Below are 16,821 nucleotides of genomic sequence, written 5' to 3'. Positions count from 1 at the left end.
CACAGGGCAGGGCTGTGCAGCGGCCGTGCGGGAGCTGCTCCACCACACTGAGAGCGTGCTCCAGCCGCAGGCTGTCAGAGCAGCCAGTGAAGGAAGGACAGGCTGGTTCCACGTTACCACCATCAACACAGGCTGGTTTGAAACTGGTCACCCATGAGGAAGAGTTTTCTAATTCATGACTAATCCTTGAAGCCACACAGTGTATGTCTTTCTCTCATGTACAAGATTTAATTGTAGCCTTAGATAATGTTTAGCAGGTGCTTTTGTTTGTGTCTTTCAGCCAAAAAGCACAGTATCTTATTCCACTGACTTTTGACTTTTTCAGTCCTTAATCCATTTGTTCTGTTATTACTCCAGTGCTTTTTTTAGAATTAAGGATAAAATTAAATTTGTGGCATGTTATTCTGTGTTGCTTTCCTTTTTTCTGAGAATATTACAGTTTTTGAGAATATTACTGAGGGGAGAGATGTTATCTCCCGTGTCACACTACCCCATGAAACATATAGCATTGTGCTGTAGTACCAGGGTTTATGTAAACAGTAGAAAGCAGTCACTGAGGAGAGAATTGATGACACTCGCTTCACAGGTGTCTGTATTGGAGGCTGGGTGGCAAGTTTTTGCTGTGAGAGGTGAAAGATGCAGACATACATGAGCAGAAATGACAGGCTGTCCAGCATAGAGTGACGTGATCATACATGTCAACAGACCTGTCAGTTCATCCGGTGAAAAGTAACGGTGTAGCTGAAGGTGAGACAGGCAGGATGTGTTGGTGTGGATGATATTAAAGCAATCCCCTTGGCCGTCCTTTTTGTTTTATGCATATGTGCAGCTTACTCCTATTCTGGAGGTCTGTTTTCCTCTTGAAAAACCTTTGTAATTGGGAACCTTAGAAGATGGGTGTTCTTGTTTGCAAATGGTCACAAGGAACATGCATCCTCCTCAGTTTATTTCTGAGTTGTGCTTGTATCTAAGCTGTGGGAATGACCTGAATGTGCCATCCAAGCTTATCTGTTCTCAGAGCTCATTTCCACAACATATTACCCTCATGGAAACTGTTTCCTGTTTTCTGCTTGTTTCTGTTTCCTCCTACTTCTACTTTTCTGGTGCTGGCCTCTTCAGTTTTTCTCTGTACACAGCCTTGTTAATATTAGAACAGGAGATTTTTTTTTTTTATTTGTAAGATCTGTGCCAGTCTTCCTGTGGTTTTCCACCTTGTCAATTCTCCATCTTTTTTGTCTAATCTTTCCCATAGTGTCCTACGTCCCTGGAATACACCTCTTGGTGCTTGTGTCTCTGCAGTTTTTATATTGCACGTATGTTCCTCAGGCAAGTCGAATCTATTTTGGGATGCAGTGTGACTGAAAAACACTATACAGCTGAGTGGCCAAAATCTATCTTAGACTCCTCTGTCAGGGCTCCGTCCTGACGCTGTGAGCTGGATCCTGCATGTGGGAGCACATGAACTGCTGGAGATCTAGGGATTCCCTTGGACTTAGCTGCGTGCTTTGCTCAACACTGTTCAACAGTGAAGGGATGGTACCCACAGGCATCGTCCTTACCCGTCTCTGAGCTATGCCTGGAAATCATCCTACTCTCTGCTTTGGTTAGGGGTAGGAACTTTACTTCCAAGGACTTTACAGTTAATGACTTTCTGTTTGTTGCTTGGTCTCTGGTTTATTTTTATTTTCCCAACCTTGATGTATTTTAGCGCTTGGTTATTACAGGGTTTTGTTATTGAGAACTGTGTCATAAAAAGCAGTACTTTCAGTCTTGTTATTAGAAATACGTGCATCTTGAAGGACCTAGTGTTCAGTTAGTTCAGAAGTTAGGAGTTGAAGGTACTAATTGTTTGTAAGATGAGTTTAGACCTGGATTATAAATGTAAGCAGGGAATTAAATACATTATCTGCAGAACCAGAGGTTGTTTCAGATACTTTAGGGAAGACCTAAGGGTTTGTACCTCTACCAGCTCTTCAACAATATAGGATTGAAACTATATTCATGTTCGTTAATCATTCTGTTGAGGGTTTGTCATGTCTGGGACACCGTTTGTGAGCACTGGCTCAAGCCAGTGATAGATCCTTTCACATTTCTCCCAAAAATACTGGGACTACAACAGAGGAAGTCTAGAGGTTATTAACACACCCTTGGCATCTAGTGGCATCACAGTCGAGAGGTCAGGGAAGGTTTGATGAGACTGAAACCCAAAGAGCAAGAAGCAATGAAACCAACCGCACTCCAGTGTGAAATTTTCACTGAGGAAATAAAATTTGTAGGAGGAGGCTACTGTGTGGTTGTAGTAAAAGCATATACTTGAGGAACAACTGCATTGATGGGATTTCATTTTATTTCTTATAAAATGAAGGATATCTCCTTTCTACCCTTCATATAGGACTAGACAGCCAGGTTTCAGCTCAGTTGCTCCTTTTACTTAAGTTGTAAATATTTGATAACAAATTGTATTTAGAATTATGTTGATCGTTCCACTAAAATAACTTGTTGCATCTGCCAGCTCCAGTATGTTTGTACATGGACTGATCTGTGCTGAGAGAACTGCAGTGGGAAGTAGTGGTGAGGACTCTTCAATGTTCTACTGATAATGGGCTGTTTCTGACCTATCTCCTGCCACCACTCAGCTGTGTGGCCATGGACAAGTCATTTCACGTTTTCGAGCTTCAGTTTGTTAATCTCTAAAACTGACAATTAAGCTGAATTGTCATGCAAATTGACCCTGTGTTTCAGCACCTATCCAATTAAGTTGGCTTTGGGGACCCAGCAACAGATTTGCTTCAGCACGTGGTTTCCATTCTTTCCCCCAACCACATAAATCTTTCATTACCTAGTGGAAGCAGTAACCCCAACTTCCTTGACCTTGGATCCTTTTTCCTTCCCAAAGACTAGGATCAGGAAGATAATTTATTTTTCCAGTAGTTTGCTCATAGTATAGACTGATGTGAGCTGGTGAACTACTTCAACTGTAAAGAGTTTTTATAGTGTTGATGTATGTAGTTGCCACACTATCCTTACATGAAGAAAAAAATTCCTCTCTAGTTGGTTGTTCTTGATTTGGAAGTAATAAACGGACATTGTGAGCAACTGTAACTGTGAAATTATACTAACTGGAGCAGGAAAGATGCAATAATACTGAGAGCTGCCAGACGTACGAGCCACCTGCTTTTTTATCATGTGGAATCAGACCTGTAAATTGACTGAGCACTGGAACAGGTTGCCCTGAGGGGTTATGGAGTCTCCATCCTAGGAGATACTAAAAAGCCATCTGGACGTAGTTCTGGGAAGCTGGCTCTAGGTGGCCCTGCTCGAGCAGGGGAGTTGGACCTCCAGAGGTCCCTTCCAACTTCAAGCATTTTGTGATCCTGAAATTCAGAAAAATGTATTCAGGGTGATGAGCTTGTGTTTCCAGGGAGAAAATCCTAGTGCTGATTTCTTTTCCTTCCTGCCTGTCTCCTACCAGTATGCCCTTAAATGAAAGCCCCACTTCTGCCATCTGTTTCGGCTCAAGGACTTCTCGGATACAGCTTTGCAGGCCTTTACGGTCTAAAGATTGTTGCAGAGGAGAGCTTTCGTGGCTGCTAGCTGGAGAACCCTTTAGGCTGAATGGCATTTTCCTGCTCCCTCACAGTGAAGGAAAGCTGCCACAGCTGTAATGGAAAGTACTGCACAGTTAGGAGAAAATTGACTGCCCCCTATGTTGCTTTGCTGTCTGCTGGTTTATAAATTGTAATGCTTTTCATTAAAAAAGAAAAAAAGGGTCTCTGTGGGTCCCAGATCGTTAGCAGGATCAATTCTTTTTTCACTGCAGAGATCAGAGGCTACAGTCTTGCATAGGCAGTCCTTCAGCTGCTGACATACCAAGCAAACAATGCAGAAGCAGAAGAGCTGGTGTGTGGCTGCCTGAATTGCTATGCCTGAATTTTTGTTGTGATAGAAAATTTTTCCCTCCCTTTGGAGCCTGTGAAATGAATTCTGTCCCTTGCAGGATTGGATCAGAACCGTCTCATCAGCTCCAGTACTAGAAATGTTAAATCTCTTAACTTGGGGCTTGCAGCGAAAAAGATTTTTCAGTTGCTTCAGGAAGTTGATACTAAGATATGAAACTTTCACCTCTGAAGGAGGGATGGTAATAATTTGAAATTGTTGACATCTGAAGATGTATGCTCTGGTGCTGGTGTGAAAGAAGTTTGATGTGACTCAGTCCAGTTCCACAGCCCTAGCCCACCGCCACTGCTAACATGATTTGCAACCCTACTGGAGGTGCCAGTAGATACATCTGAGAGCCAAGTGTATTGAACAGACTGAATTTACTTCTTAGTCATGGATGTGGTTGAGTCACAAGCTTGTGTGTTCTCGGTAAACACTGTAACTGTTCTGTGAATAAATAGAAGAACCCAATTTACAGAGGGTTGTAAGCCTGTACATCATAAGATGCCGTTCTTCTGCTATGACTCGTCTTAAAGTGTGGCTACGAGCATACCGTTTAACTTTTCACTGCTTTAACCTCTTATCCCCTGCAGAATGGGGTTCATGGGGTTGTTAAAATTTGGTTATAAATTGCTCTATAATACTACGTAGCATGAGGCATTCTCAGTTCTTTGCTTTCCCTCTCTAGGGTGGATACATGCAGTTTATACTCCAGTAGATTCTCTCGTGTTTGGTGGAAATATCCTGCATAGCTTTAATGTTCCCATGCAGCTTCGCATCTATGAAATTGAGGACAGAACAAGGGTAAGGATACTTGATTCTCTTTTTAACTGAACAGTTCTTTGTGACTATGATCTGTCATAGTCTCTCTCTCGGATTTCCTTCTGACAAACAAGAACTGACGGGATCTCCGTGTCAGAGTTGTTGAAACAAGAGGTAAATGTGAAGTAATGAGACTTTCAAATGTTGGCTATTTTTAGTGGGATTTACTCATCTGTTTTTCCCTACTTCCCACAGACGTGTCCCTTCTGTGTCTTTTGTCTGCCTGTTAAACTTTCATAAACACCTTCCCTTTTGCACAAAAACATACTGCGCTTTACAGACCTTTGTACCAGTACTTCTGGTAACCCCCTGCTTATCATCTCTCTGTGCACACCTGGGATGGATACCTGAGCCTGGAGAACTAATGGGACTAGGATGGTTCTACTGTCCACAGCTGAATTGACAAAGCTGCACAGAAGTTGTGTATGAAACAACTGTGCTTTGCAGGATTTTCTTCTACGATGACTTGATACTATGCAAGAATTTCTTGGAACAAAGAGAGTCTGGGGTGGGACATTAATCTGAACATTGTGACATTCATCTGGCTGTAGCATCCACCTGATGGAAAGAGTATTGCATCTTGGAGGAGGTTACTGTGCGGCCTTTTTGTTGGGAGTGAAAATTCCATCCTTGATTAATAAACGGGACACCGAGTCGTCATTTACTTTGTAGTTTCATAAAGTAGCAGAATCTGAAGAAGGTGCCACTGTTTTAGTAGGCTATTAAATAAGCTATGCAAGGCAGTTGTAGCATTCTGATGCAAAAATGGTCCAGTGGTATGTGCAAATTCACATGGGGACTTTTTGTGGCTGACTGTTTTGGAGGCATTTAGCTGAGACAGTGCTGGTAAACCAGTGGCACAGTGCCAGCTGGGGTGTTGATGGAGATTTGGACTGGCAAAATGGCAGGAAGTTGTAATTCTTCTTCACTGAAAAGTCTTAAAGTGGTATGTATTGGATATCAGTACAGTTCACTGTTGTTCACCTCTACAAGAGGTGGCTCCAGGTGGGCTTTTAGCCCAAATTGCTCTTTGCAGTGAAAATTCATAGTCCTGAACAAATATGTATAGTTTTGAAATGCATCTTTGATTCAGCGAGAGGAAGGGCGTCCTCCCCCCAGCCTCTCTCTGCCAGTGTTCTGTTACAAAGGGACTGCTCCCTTACTTCGCAGGGGTTGCAAGGCCGGGTAGTCTTCACCTTGCAAAACAGTGGTGGGAGCAGTTGGTTTCCTGGGGTGATTTTAATGAAGAGAAAGAATATTAAGCAGAAAAATGAATTCTTAGTGGAAGAAAGATGAAGTCAAAAATGGAAATTCAGGGGAATTAGAACAGAGGGAATGTAACAGAGAGCAGAAGTGGAGGTAGAGACCAGAGTGGAGTTCAGCCTGGCTTTGAATAGGTGTCCCAAGGCAAGAATGTCAAGTGCCTTAAGAAAGAGTGAAGGGATTTGAACAGGAAAAAGTTATGATGGCAGAAGCAGGAAGGGGCTCGCTGTGACAGAGGTGCTGGGCACAGGAAGGTTTTCAGAGGGTCTGTAAATAAGAACTAGCAATATATGCTGGATATATATGCTGCAAGTGCTCAAGGGGAGGGTGTGTTCTTGCAAGGAGGGATGCTAGCACAGGCAACTTGCATGGAGAAGTGACGACCGGGAGGGAGGATCGATGTCAGAAATAAGTTGTTCCCATTGATATCTATGGGGAAGATGGGAAGGAAACACTCTTCTTCATGAAGTAGTAGAAGAGATGACATTTTGTTCCCACAGGACTTGAGCAACCCAAGATCACACACCTTGGGTTGTAACTGCTCAGTAGTGCTTTATGTCAGGCCCTTCTCCTTGGGAAGCTGGGTGCAGCTTTGATCTCCTAAGCTTTTAGGAGGCAGGTTCCCTCGTAACAGTCAAGTATTTTGGTAACTTTCAGGAAGTTACCAGCCAGTTTCACTGAAATGTCTTTGAAAAGTTGCTAGCACCTTGATCCTATGAGAAGGTTCTGCGAGTTGGGTATCTGCCTTTTTGAAAATGTCCTGTCAGAGTTTTTTGGAAAGGGATACTGGAACATTTGGAAGTCCCAAATCAGACCTTTACTCTTGCCAGTTTTGGTTTAAATTTCTTCAAAGTCTGTGTAGTTCTTTATAATTTTCCCTCCAAATACTTAAGTAAGTGCTTTAAAAAAGACTAATGAAAGCCAACAGCCCAGAATTTCCATGACTTCATAGAAACAATTTCAGCGCTTGTATGTTGCTGTGTCCCAGCAATGTGTTATGCACAGCCTGTGCCTATATTCACAAAGTTGTGCTCATAAGCAGCTGTATAACAACAAAGCTGTGTGAACAGTCAAAGAATAGCAAGAATTTCTAGGCAGAAACAAAATATAAGCCGTGCAACTAAGGCATACAGAAGTTTGATAAAAGGCAGGAAGATCAATACTGTTATTTAGAAATAATAACAGCCCCCCCAACCCTAAAAATATCATGCAGGAATCTTGAAGGGGTAAATGTTTTCAGAACAGGATTCTAGTGTGTACTACTTCATTTGCTTTGCCAATCAAATTTTGTCATTTCTTTTGTTCAAATAATTCTATTCATACACTGGCTAGTATAGCAGACTCAGTACAGTATGTAGTTCACACAAATTTGCCAGTGTGAACATACTGCAAATGAGTTTCTCATCAGTATTGATCTTTCCATTGTGTATAGCACAGGAGTAAATTACATGATGTGATTGACGAAGTAATTTGCCACACTCAAAGTGTAATACAGGTGTGTTTCCCCGCTTCATTTTGCACAGAGCAATTTTATGGAGGTTTCACTGTGTTTAAACCTGCTATATAATGCTTAATCATCTTTGATTGCTGATACTCAAAGTCATTTTTATGCTAGGTGTAGTTGTTACTGTCTTAGCAGCTAAGACAAGAATAAATACATGGTTGAAACGGTAATGCTGATTTACAGCCTGATAAAATTGCCTAGTTTATATATTGACAAGTTTATATACTTGTCATACTTATTCTAGCTTAATTTCTCCTATCCCTGGGAGACTTTTTAAGAGGGTTATAGCCATTTAAAAATAGTTCTAAGGAGTAATAAAAAACATGTCTATTGTTGGAAACAGCTCCTAATGTGCAATTGAGGTAAACAAATATTCTCCAGCCTTACAGTTTGTAGAGACTCTCATTTTGCAGTCTGGCTTTCCTAGAGGCCAATTAACAGCTAGTCAAATAGGCCAAGCTGTTTAGCTCTCTGCTAGACCAGCTTGAATAGCTGCAAAGCAGGCTGCCATGCAGAGATTCATCATCTTGGCATAGGGGTGTTACAGCTCTGTATTACTGAAGAGGAAGAATGTGTCAAACTTACTCCCAACTCATCTAAATTTAACTGCATTAAAATATTTGAACACGGATAGGGACAAAAGCGCTCAGAATATGTACGTAAGGTGGTCACTCACAGATGATGGTGTTTGCTACTGATCTTGTTTCCTGGAATGTAAGATAACATTTTAAGTGGATAGATTAATTATTTTGTAAATAATCATAAATTGTTTTTCAATATTGTGATTAGATTGGTTAAACACAAGTGGAGTTTGTAATGATTTTAACGGACATTGTGGAAGAGACTAATACTTTCTTAAGGAAAATGTGTGCCTTACTTGCTTAGGGTTTTTTGTTTTGTTTTTGGAGGGAGATTTAAGTATCTAAAATAATTTCACTTTGAACTGAGGAAATGGACCATATTCCAGAGAGGATTTTTCTCGCTGTACAGGAATAATTAAAAAATTTATTCAGTGGATTGTAAATTATTAATCACAGAAGTTAGAGCTGGAAATGCCTATTAGATGATCTAGTGTGTTTCCCGGCTGGTGGGGGATTTAGTCCTCTGGCGGTGTCCATATCAGATATTATACTTTAAATTCATCACAGAACATTTTTAATTTCTTTCTTTCTTTTATTCCTCCTCCCTATAAGAGTTCATTTGACCATAAGTGTACAATGGAAAAAGTATGGACGTGTACATAATGCAGTTCACATCCATTATAATTAATAAATGTCCAAGGATATCATAAAGAACGCGCTTCTCTATACTTTTCCGTAAGGCAAACTTTAAAAAATTTTTCAAGCACTGTTAGACTTGCTTTACTGGCAGAAGGCACTGTAGATCTTTGCACAGTATCTCTTGCTACATACAGTAGCCCTTTCTGCTGAAGGTTGTAAAAGCAGAGCCTTCTCGGGCAAATAGTGAATTACAGAAGCATGGAGGGATTTGCTGTGGGTTGGAACATTGATAGTGAGCCAATTAGGAACTCAAATTGAATATTAAAGATTGATATACATAATGGGAGCACTGCATGCATTACTGCCTTGTCTTTCACATTGAATTAACATTGGTAACAACTAAATTTGGTGAAGCTCAGAATCTGTCAACAAATGTTGAGCAATGATGTCTTTAATATTCCCAGGCATGTGGCTGAAAACCTTTTGAAGGCTGAGGGGTGGAAGGCGGCTTCCTGTTTGTAAGTCAATTCTTTGCAAATTTTGTTTCCTGCAGTGCTCTCTTGGAAAAAATTTGAGTTCCTTTATTAGCATATATTTTAGCATGGCTAATTTCCCCTGTGTTCCGTAATAGTGATAAGTGACTCGATCTCTTCTTTATGACAAATAACTAAACGAAAGGAAAAATATTCTCCAATGCAAAAAGGCCCTGGGGTTAAATGTTCTCACATTTAGGGGGATGTTGTTTGGTTTTTGCTTTTGGGGTTTTTTTCCCTTCTGTTTTTTGGTATGTGAGCTTTGTAACAAACAACACAGGGAAACATTTGAAAAGGTGCAGCATCGCTGGATGCATAGCAACGTGCAGTTCAGATTGCCAGCTACGTTTGTGTTGAATTTAAGAGATCTTAACTTTAGGGAATTGCCATGGAGTATTTAAATCCTACACTGCGATACATTTAGTGGGACAATACAGTGTATTTTCCCTTCGTTACATTTTGTTTTACTGCTAAAAGTGTTTGCATTTCCTGTGCCCTGGGAACAGAGGCAAGTTCTTTGACTGTCCACCTTGGGGACAGCTTTCAAATACGGGCATTCCAGTAAGTCATTGATGTGCTCAATGCTTGTATCACCACGCAGGTGTTTTGACAGTGCCTGCTTTGCAGAGCTGAATCCGAGTTTCCAGGTGCTGGGTTAGTGGTTCTGTTTAGACTTCACTGTCTTTTGGGGTGATCTGGGGTGGTGTTTTGGTTTTGTTTTTTAAAAAGGGCTTTCTAAGATAATGCTCCTTTCTGGTGCAGTCCAGCTTTTCATTAAAGGTGGGTAGACACCTCTTGGCTAGGTGAGCAGTTAATATGCATTAGAATATCTTAAAGCAGTTCCTAGAATCCCAGTGCAATACGTGCATGCAAGCCTGCAAAATGCAAATTTCTGTGCCACCGGGAGAAAGAAGTGTACAGTGTAAGTACAAGTGCATGCAAGATGCATGGCAACCATTTTTAACAAATCACTATAAACATACATATGTTCTTGCATTTTAGGAGCTTCCCAGATTCTTCTTTGGTACAGTGACCTCCTGTAGCTAAAAAGTATGTTGGAAAGGAAGGAAACCCACTTTGTTTTCTTTTGAATCTGAAATAATCTCACAAATACATACTGTTGGAGAATAAGCTTTTTGTGTGAGAACAACAGGTCTGAGATGTAAGAAAAAGTGCACAGCTTGACAGGATCTTTTGTCAAAATCCTGCTTTTCTATTCTGTTTGTGTCAAAAGCTAACTTGCTACCAAAGTATTACGTGTAAACCACATAAGGGATTTTTACTTTTAATGTGTAGTTATCAATAAACAAGAATTTGTGTGATCATTTGTTTAATCAAATTGTTATGAGGACCATAGTTGAAAAAGCTGTATTTCCTGCTTGACTCATTTCAGGTAATGCTGCCATTTTGATAAAAATCATGTGATAGTGTTTAGGAAATCAAAAAACCCCACCTTTATTTTAACTTGAATTTTAGTGACTGACATCTGTATGTGACCACCCTATGTTTATACGGTAGGTAAATAATACCGTAGGGGCCGTCCATCAGTTTCATGATTTCACAAGAACACAAACCCTTTCCTCTCCCACCACCCCAAGAGGATACAAATTAGTGAACCAAGAAATGATGCTATCATGGCAGGCAGGCAGTCTCCTCATTTGGTATGCTGAAGGCATACATCTCACTCCACTCCCACCCTCTCTCCCCTCCCCCTCCCGCATACTGTGTGCTCTTGATAACATGATGAGAATGATGACTGGCCCTTGTGCTGCAAACTTCTCTCCCTTCCCCATGGACTGACAGTCTCGATCTTGCTTTCAGGTGCATGCCAAATTCCGTTATCCTTTCTACTATGAAATGTGCTGGTATGTTCTGGAGAGATACGTGTCCTGTGTGACCCAGCGCTGCCACCTCAGCAAAGAGTACCAGAAAGAATCAATGTTAATTGGTGAGTGAATCCTTTGAGTGCATATTCAGAACTGATGCTACCACCTTAGGCTAGTTACTGCTTCGGTTTCTGCAAAGCAGATTATAAATTGAAGTGGAGAACTGTAGACATTCTAATGAACTATTTCTTTATTTTGGGATGGGGAAGGTTTTGACTCTTAAGCGTTTCCATGAAGTACCAACCTACTTCGAATTATATTTATTGAGCATTCCTCTTAGCAAGTGGATCCCAGAAAAATAATTTTTGGATGCATTTGTTCCTTGGTTTCAATAATGTTTGTGTTGAGATGATCTGCCAAACAGTTGAGGATTTGCTGCCATGTTTGGCACGGTACCTTAGTAGCCAGAAATGTGTGCATTGCAAATGTGCTCTGGTGGGATGGATATTTAGTCCTTTTATAGAGCATCTCCCCTACAGAATGTCTTATGATCACTAAACCTGGCTTCTTTCTTTCCTCTTTTTTTTGAGTTCTCTCTATTTGGTGACTGACTTCTAGTTCTGCAGAATAACAAAACCAAGAAAACACCTACACAAATCTACATGATATATAACCCAAGTACAGGGAGGTCAAAGAAACCTTTACAACAATAACTGAAAATGGACCATAGCAGAGACGGATAGATGTGCCTGAAGCAGGAAGGCATTTCCTTGGCACTGATGTGAGCTTTACATCAATGTGTGACAATTCCAGTTGTTGCCTTGCTGAACTGCCCTCTTTTTCCTCCCTTCATTGGAACAAGATGGTGGGCCATATTGCCTCCCTGCTTTTAAGCACAGAATGGCTGAAAGTAGCACAAGAACCACCTAATCTTAACTGATATGTGTGAAGTGTGGAGGAGAACTGAAGTATTTCTGTGCCTTCTGCTCCCTGAGATGCCACTGGGGTGAACCTGGCATAGTTGGAACTGCCCCGAGTTCTGGACAGAGGACGGAATTGATCACCTACTAGCAAAATTCTTAGTAGATTTAAGAAGTTAAGTAACTTGAGGGAACTAACAGTGTGTGTAGGTAGACAAGGGAATTTTCTTGGAATCCCCAGGAATTTGGGTGCTTCACATTTTGTGTCTCTTCTTTGCTCTGTGAGACCCTGATTAGAAGGGTTAGTTAAGCAGGAACGCTGTGTGGACTAATTTTTCTCTTTATATAAGATCATCGTAGAGGAAAGGATGAATTGGCCCCTTGGATCAGCTCTTCAAAAAGCAGCAACAAAACTCTGATAACCGCATTCCTTGGAAAAATAAGGAACAACCTCCTGTTGTCTTAACCACTGGCATGGAAGGAGGCTCGTCCTGCAGGCAGGGTGGGGGTGCCAGATTGCTGAGGTGTAATTTCAGAACACATTAGATGTGGAGAGTGGATGGTTCAGGATATTGAGATGAGACCTTTTCCAGCTAAATCACCAATGTGAATTCCGGCCCAGTTCAGTAATTACTGATAATGGTTTGGTGATCCCCACGAAATGTGCCTGAGAGATATTCAAATCTTATAAAAGCGCACTGGTAACCATAGATGTCCAGTGTCTAGAGGAAAAAGGATGGTTTTACATGACCGAAGAGTGCCAGCTGCAAAGGCATCAGGAAAAGGAGACGAGCTATTTGGAAAATGGTTTGGTGGCAACATTGTCTGGGCCTTGTTGTTTCCTGTGGTGGCTTTGGTTGTTGGCCTACTGGAAAGTGAATATTAAACTGTTTTGCTCTTGTTTGGGCATGGTCCTATGGTCATTTCAAGCTACTGTGAGAAACATGCTGCTCTCACAAGACTATTCTGTTTCGTGAACTCTAGAGATTGTGCGGCTGCCCTGTGAGCTGAATCAGTTCAGTGATCTGACTGAAAATTAACCCTACTGAAAAATGAGTATGTTTTTGTTATCAGTAGGATTGATGAGCTGATCTGAGTTGCAGCTCTACTGCGTGGCTGTGGGTGCCGAGTCAAGGTAGGTGCTGGGACTGTCTGGCTGGGCAGATCTTGAGTTGTTGTTACTGTCTTGAATGGATCGGTACTTTCAGCTTACCGAAGTGGTATCTACTGACAGCATGTAGTTCATCCACCTGCCTGCCATCTCTTGACTTCATATTATTAGCATGCTGATAAAATCTCTGACATTGACATCCAGGGCCTTTCTCTCCAGGAGAGACAGAGGTATACTTTTTTTTGTCAGAAGCTTGCTTTTTATTTCTTGGCAGAATCTTAACCTTAAAACAGTTATGTAACTGGGGATTGTGGAGGCCAGATCTCCTGTATCTACTGGATCTTTCACTTTGGCATTTGTCAAATTCAAAGAAGTAAAGGTACATTATTTACCTTTACAAAGCTGCACTGCTTTGTTCTGCATGAGTAATAACCGTTTCAAATACTTGCTTTTCTTTTTTCTTTTAACTGGTCTCAGCGTCCAGCCTCTTGACTCAAATAAATCTCTACGAACTGTAATCCTTGAATTACACTTATTTGTTCTGTGGTGCCTGTATCTTAGTATCATTCACCTGCTGTGGGATAGGAGATCCAAATGAGGTCAGTGTTCCAAAACCCCACCACTTTGTTTTTAAGCTTTTCTTCAGAACTGCTAAGGTCCTTAAATTGTGTGTTCCCTAGAGACTTCTCTACCTGCTAGCAATTTCTTGATTTCTCATGAGAGAGTATCTCTTGACAAAGAATTTCCCATTATTCTCCATGAAGAGTAATGAAACAAAGTACTTAAACTTCTCTGCAGACCCCTCAATAGATTTAAGTGTTTTCTGTCCTTCTTGGTTTAAGAAAAAATTCTTCACATCCTTGTATTCATTTTCAGAAATTTCTCTTGAATGATTTTAATGTTTCTCCTTTTTTTTTTTTTTTAATAATTTCCTTGACACAATTTGTTCTACATGTCTACTTTCTATCTTTCCTTTTGGGTGCTAGAACTTGCTATTTTTCACCCCTGAGTTGTGTTGCTTTCTTACATACCTTCTGCTACAGTGGTCTTAACTGGATCTCAGAAACTAAGAAGCAACAGTTGATTATTAGTTGAGGAGGACATCCACCAGAGAGAGTGCAGGATGCTGCCCATGGTCTCTGGGATTCACAAGGTGGTAGTTTTCATAGATTTGGTAGAGAACCTGTTCTCCTGTGTGAAAAAAGGAGATTACTGTGGTGATAGAGAACATCTTTGGAGAACACAGAAAACTGAGTTCATCAGTAGTTGTGTTTTAAGGATATCTTTAGACTTTTCATATTATGTTTTCATTACATAGTATTTATTTGCTTTGACATGAAGGTTGCTAAATTCAGAGTGACTCTTTGAAGACATTGCCTACTCATGAAAATGTATTGCTGTGATTGTGTTGCGATACCTCTGTCCCCATAGTTGTAAGCTAGTATAGCAACTTGTATTGTTCTTTGTATTTCTGTTTTCTAAATGTCTCGACTCGCAAAACTTTAGACAGGAAAAAAACCCTACCTCAGTGTAGGCAAGGCTAAACCTTGAGTGTTCTCACTCCCTAAATAAAAATGTCTGCCCTTGTAAGTGAGTTGGAAGATGGTAACTGTGGCTTCCTTTCCTGTTCTTGGGGCCCAGAATGAGTTTTCAGGCAGTTGCCTCCTAGTTAGTGTGTCAGACTGTTCTATTTCAGATCTCTTCTGCAGAAGGGCAAACACTCAGGGGAGTGATGATATGACAGCAATCACAGGCTGCTGTAAAAGCATGCAATCTCTCTTTCTCTCTCTTTTTTCTTTTCCTTGTCCCTCTCAACTGTGACATTTGTCTTGCTGGCTGAAATCAGAAAGGGATTCTGTTTGGGTTTCCTGCTAGATTTGAACATGCGCTGTTTCAGGATGGATATGTCTTCATTATTTTTACTCTTATCGTGAATGAGTCTGTACTGGATGTTTTCAACCACAATTGACCTTCAGTGAGATATGGATCTTGAGAGTGAGCTGACAAAGAGTAATTGGGAGAAGATACTGGGCTATCAAAAATGAGCTTTCTCTGTAGCCTGCAGCTTTTAAGATTCCCATTGCTAAAATTTTAACAGGATGCTTCTAACTGTATGTTAAGCCTGATGGATGAAGAAAATACGCCCTCTGGCATGGTGAAGGAGCCATGTCTCTTTTTTCCTCCCTCTTCTCAGGGGGTAGAATAGATTTGCTTATGATAGACGGGTACTGGACTATATTGAGTGACTTCTGTGTGAGGTGCTCCGTGCAGTGATACATTTCCAGTATGCTCAGGTTTTTCTTCTGCTAATGAAAATGTCATTGCTGTCTTTAGCAGACCAAGAGCAACTGCAGCTCCCAAGTCATAGTGTCAGGGTTTGGAGCTGGGAATGGCAAGGCAGATATTACACACTGGACTGTAGTTCTAAAGAGTTTAGAAAGATTTCATAATTATACCTCACACCCCTCCCTTTCTTTTAAGTTCTGTAATACAGCAAGTTGCTTTTCAGCAAGGAAAGAAACTGTGTGTAATTATCCTTCTTGTACAAGTGGATAACGGTGAGAAAAGTTAAAGTGATTTGCCCAGAACCACAGGGAAGTGAACTGCTATAGAAAAAAAGGTATTTCTAGCTCTCTGTCCTGTGGTCGAGCCTGTACTGCTCCTCCTCTTCACTGAGTTACATCACTGACTGGTTTGTGTAAGCTGGTTTTACTTGCTTTGAGATGGAGAGGGGTGAAGGGTTTTTTTGCACTAAGTCACATGGGAGCCCAGACCTAATAACCACTCTGAAACTGGAGTTCTAACCTGGGATTGGCTGGTGCATTGACTCAGAAGAAGAAACCACAGTTGCACTTAGCAGGAGCTCTTTTCCATGGAGAGACTTTATAACCAAAAACCTCCAAGTCAGTGGAACCCTGGTAATACAGTGCTTAAAATGCACTTCTTGACAAAGTAAATGCAAATTATGCTTATGTAGAGCCTCAGCTCACAGCATAGTAACTCTGTCGGATACTGTTTTCGTTAAAATGAATAAATAAAAATCATGGCATGTTGCATTACAACAAAACACTTGAAAACACAAAATTGAACCCTCCTCACATTGAAGTTATCCTTCCATGATTGATTCTCTTGCCCCTCCCCCCCCCCCCCCCCCCCCAAGTTGGCAGCAGTAGCAAACAGTTGTTGTCTTTTGAAAGCAGTCCACTCTTAATCTGGTGGTGCAACAGCACTGTAATCCCCTAGCGCTCCAGAATACATGAATACGCTTCAGGTTAATCGCAAGCCCTGTCCCCAAAGGTGAAGTTAGGTAAGGCATCATGTAACTGCCAGGCTTGAAGAGAACAGGCCACAGGGCGCTTGTTTGGTGATGGTTCATTTTGAGGTTAGATTTACGTTGTTATTTTTTCTGTCCATACCCAGGTGTAGTTGGCACAGCAGGGTCTGTCTTGTGCAGGCAGCTGGTGGTAGCGAAGCGGTGGCAGCTGGCAGAACGGAATTGCTGCGCCCCCGCTCCGTGTGCTTGCTTCCGATGGGAATAGGCCCCCAGCATGCTGTGGTGTTGCACTCCTCTCTTGCCTTTTGTTTCCCTAGATTAGAGCAAGAGACAAAAAGTGGAGATCTCTCTTGAAGGCTGTTTTCTCTTAGCACCAGAGCATTACTTGGAGTCAATTATTCACACCTCC

The 16,821-nt window shown here is 41.3% G+C and overlaps 1 protein-coding gene across 1 annotated transcript in view; it reads left to right on the top strand.

Annotated features, from left to right (window-relative positions):
- Nucleotides 1-16,821, top strand: part of KDM2B (lysine demethylase 2B) — a 119,121-nt gene that overhangs the window by 51,302 nt on the left and 50,998 nt on the right. Inside the window, exons 9-10 of the mRNA XM_059827457.1 lie at nt 4,628-4,743; nt 11,103-11,229. Of these exons, the coding sequence (XP_059683440.1) occupies nt 4,628-4,743; nt 11,103-11,229 (243 nt within the window). The remainder of the gene's footprint in view (nt 1-4,627; nt 4,744-11,102; nt 11,230-16,821) is intronic.

This window comes from Gavia stellata, chromosome 21, assembly GCF_030936135.1.
Source record: "Gavia stellata isolate bGavSte3 chromosome 21, bGavSte3.hap2, whole genome shotgun sequence".
Lineage (NCBI taxonomy): Eukaryota > Metazoa > Chordata > Aves > Gaviiformes > Gaviidae > Gavia > Gavia stellata.
The sequence above is the reverse complement of the archived record's forward strand: the minus strand, read 5'-3'. Positions and strand labels throughout refer to the sequence as shown.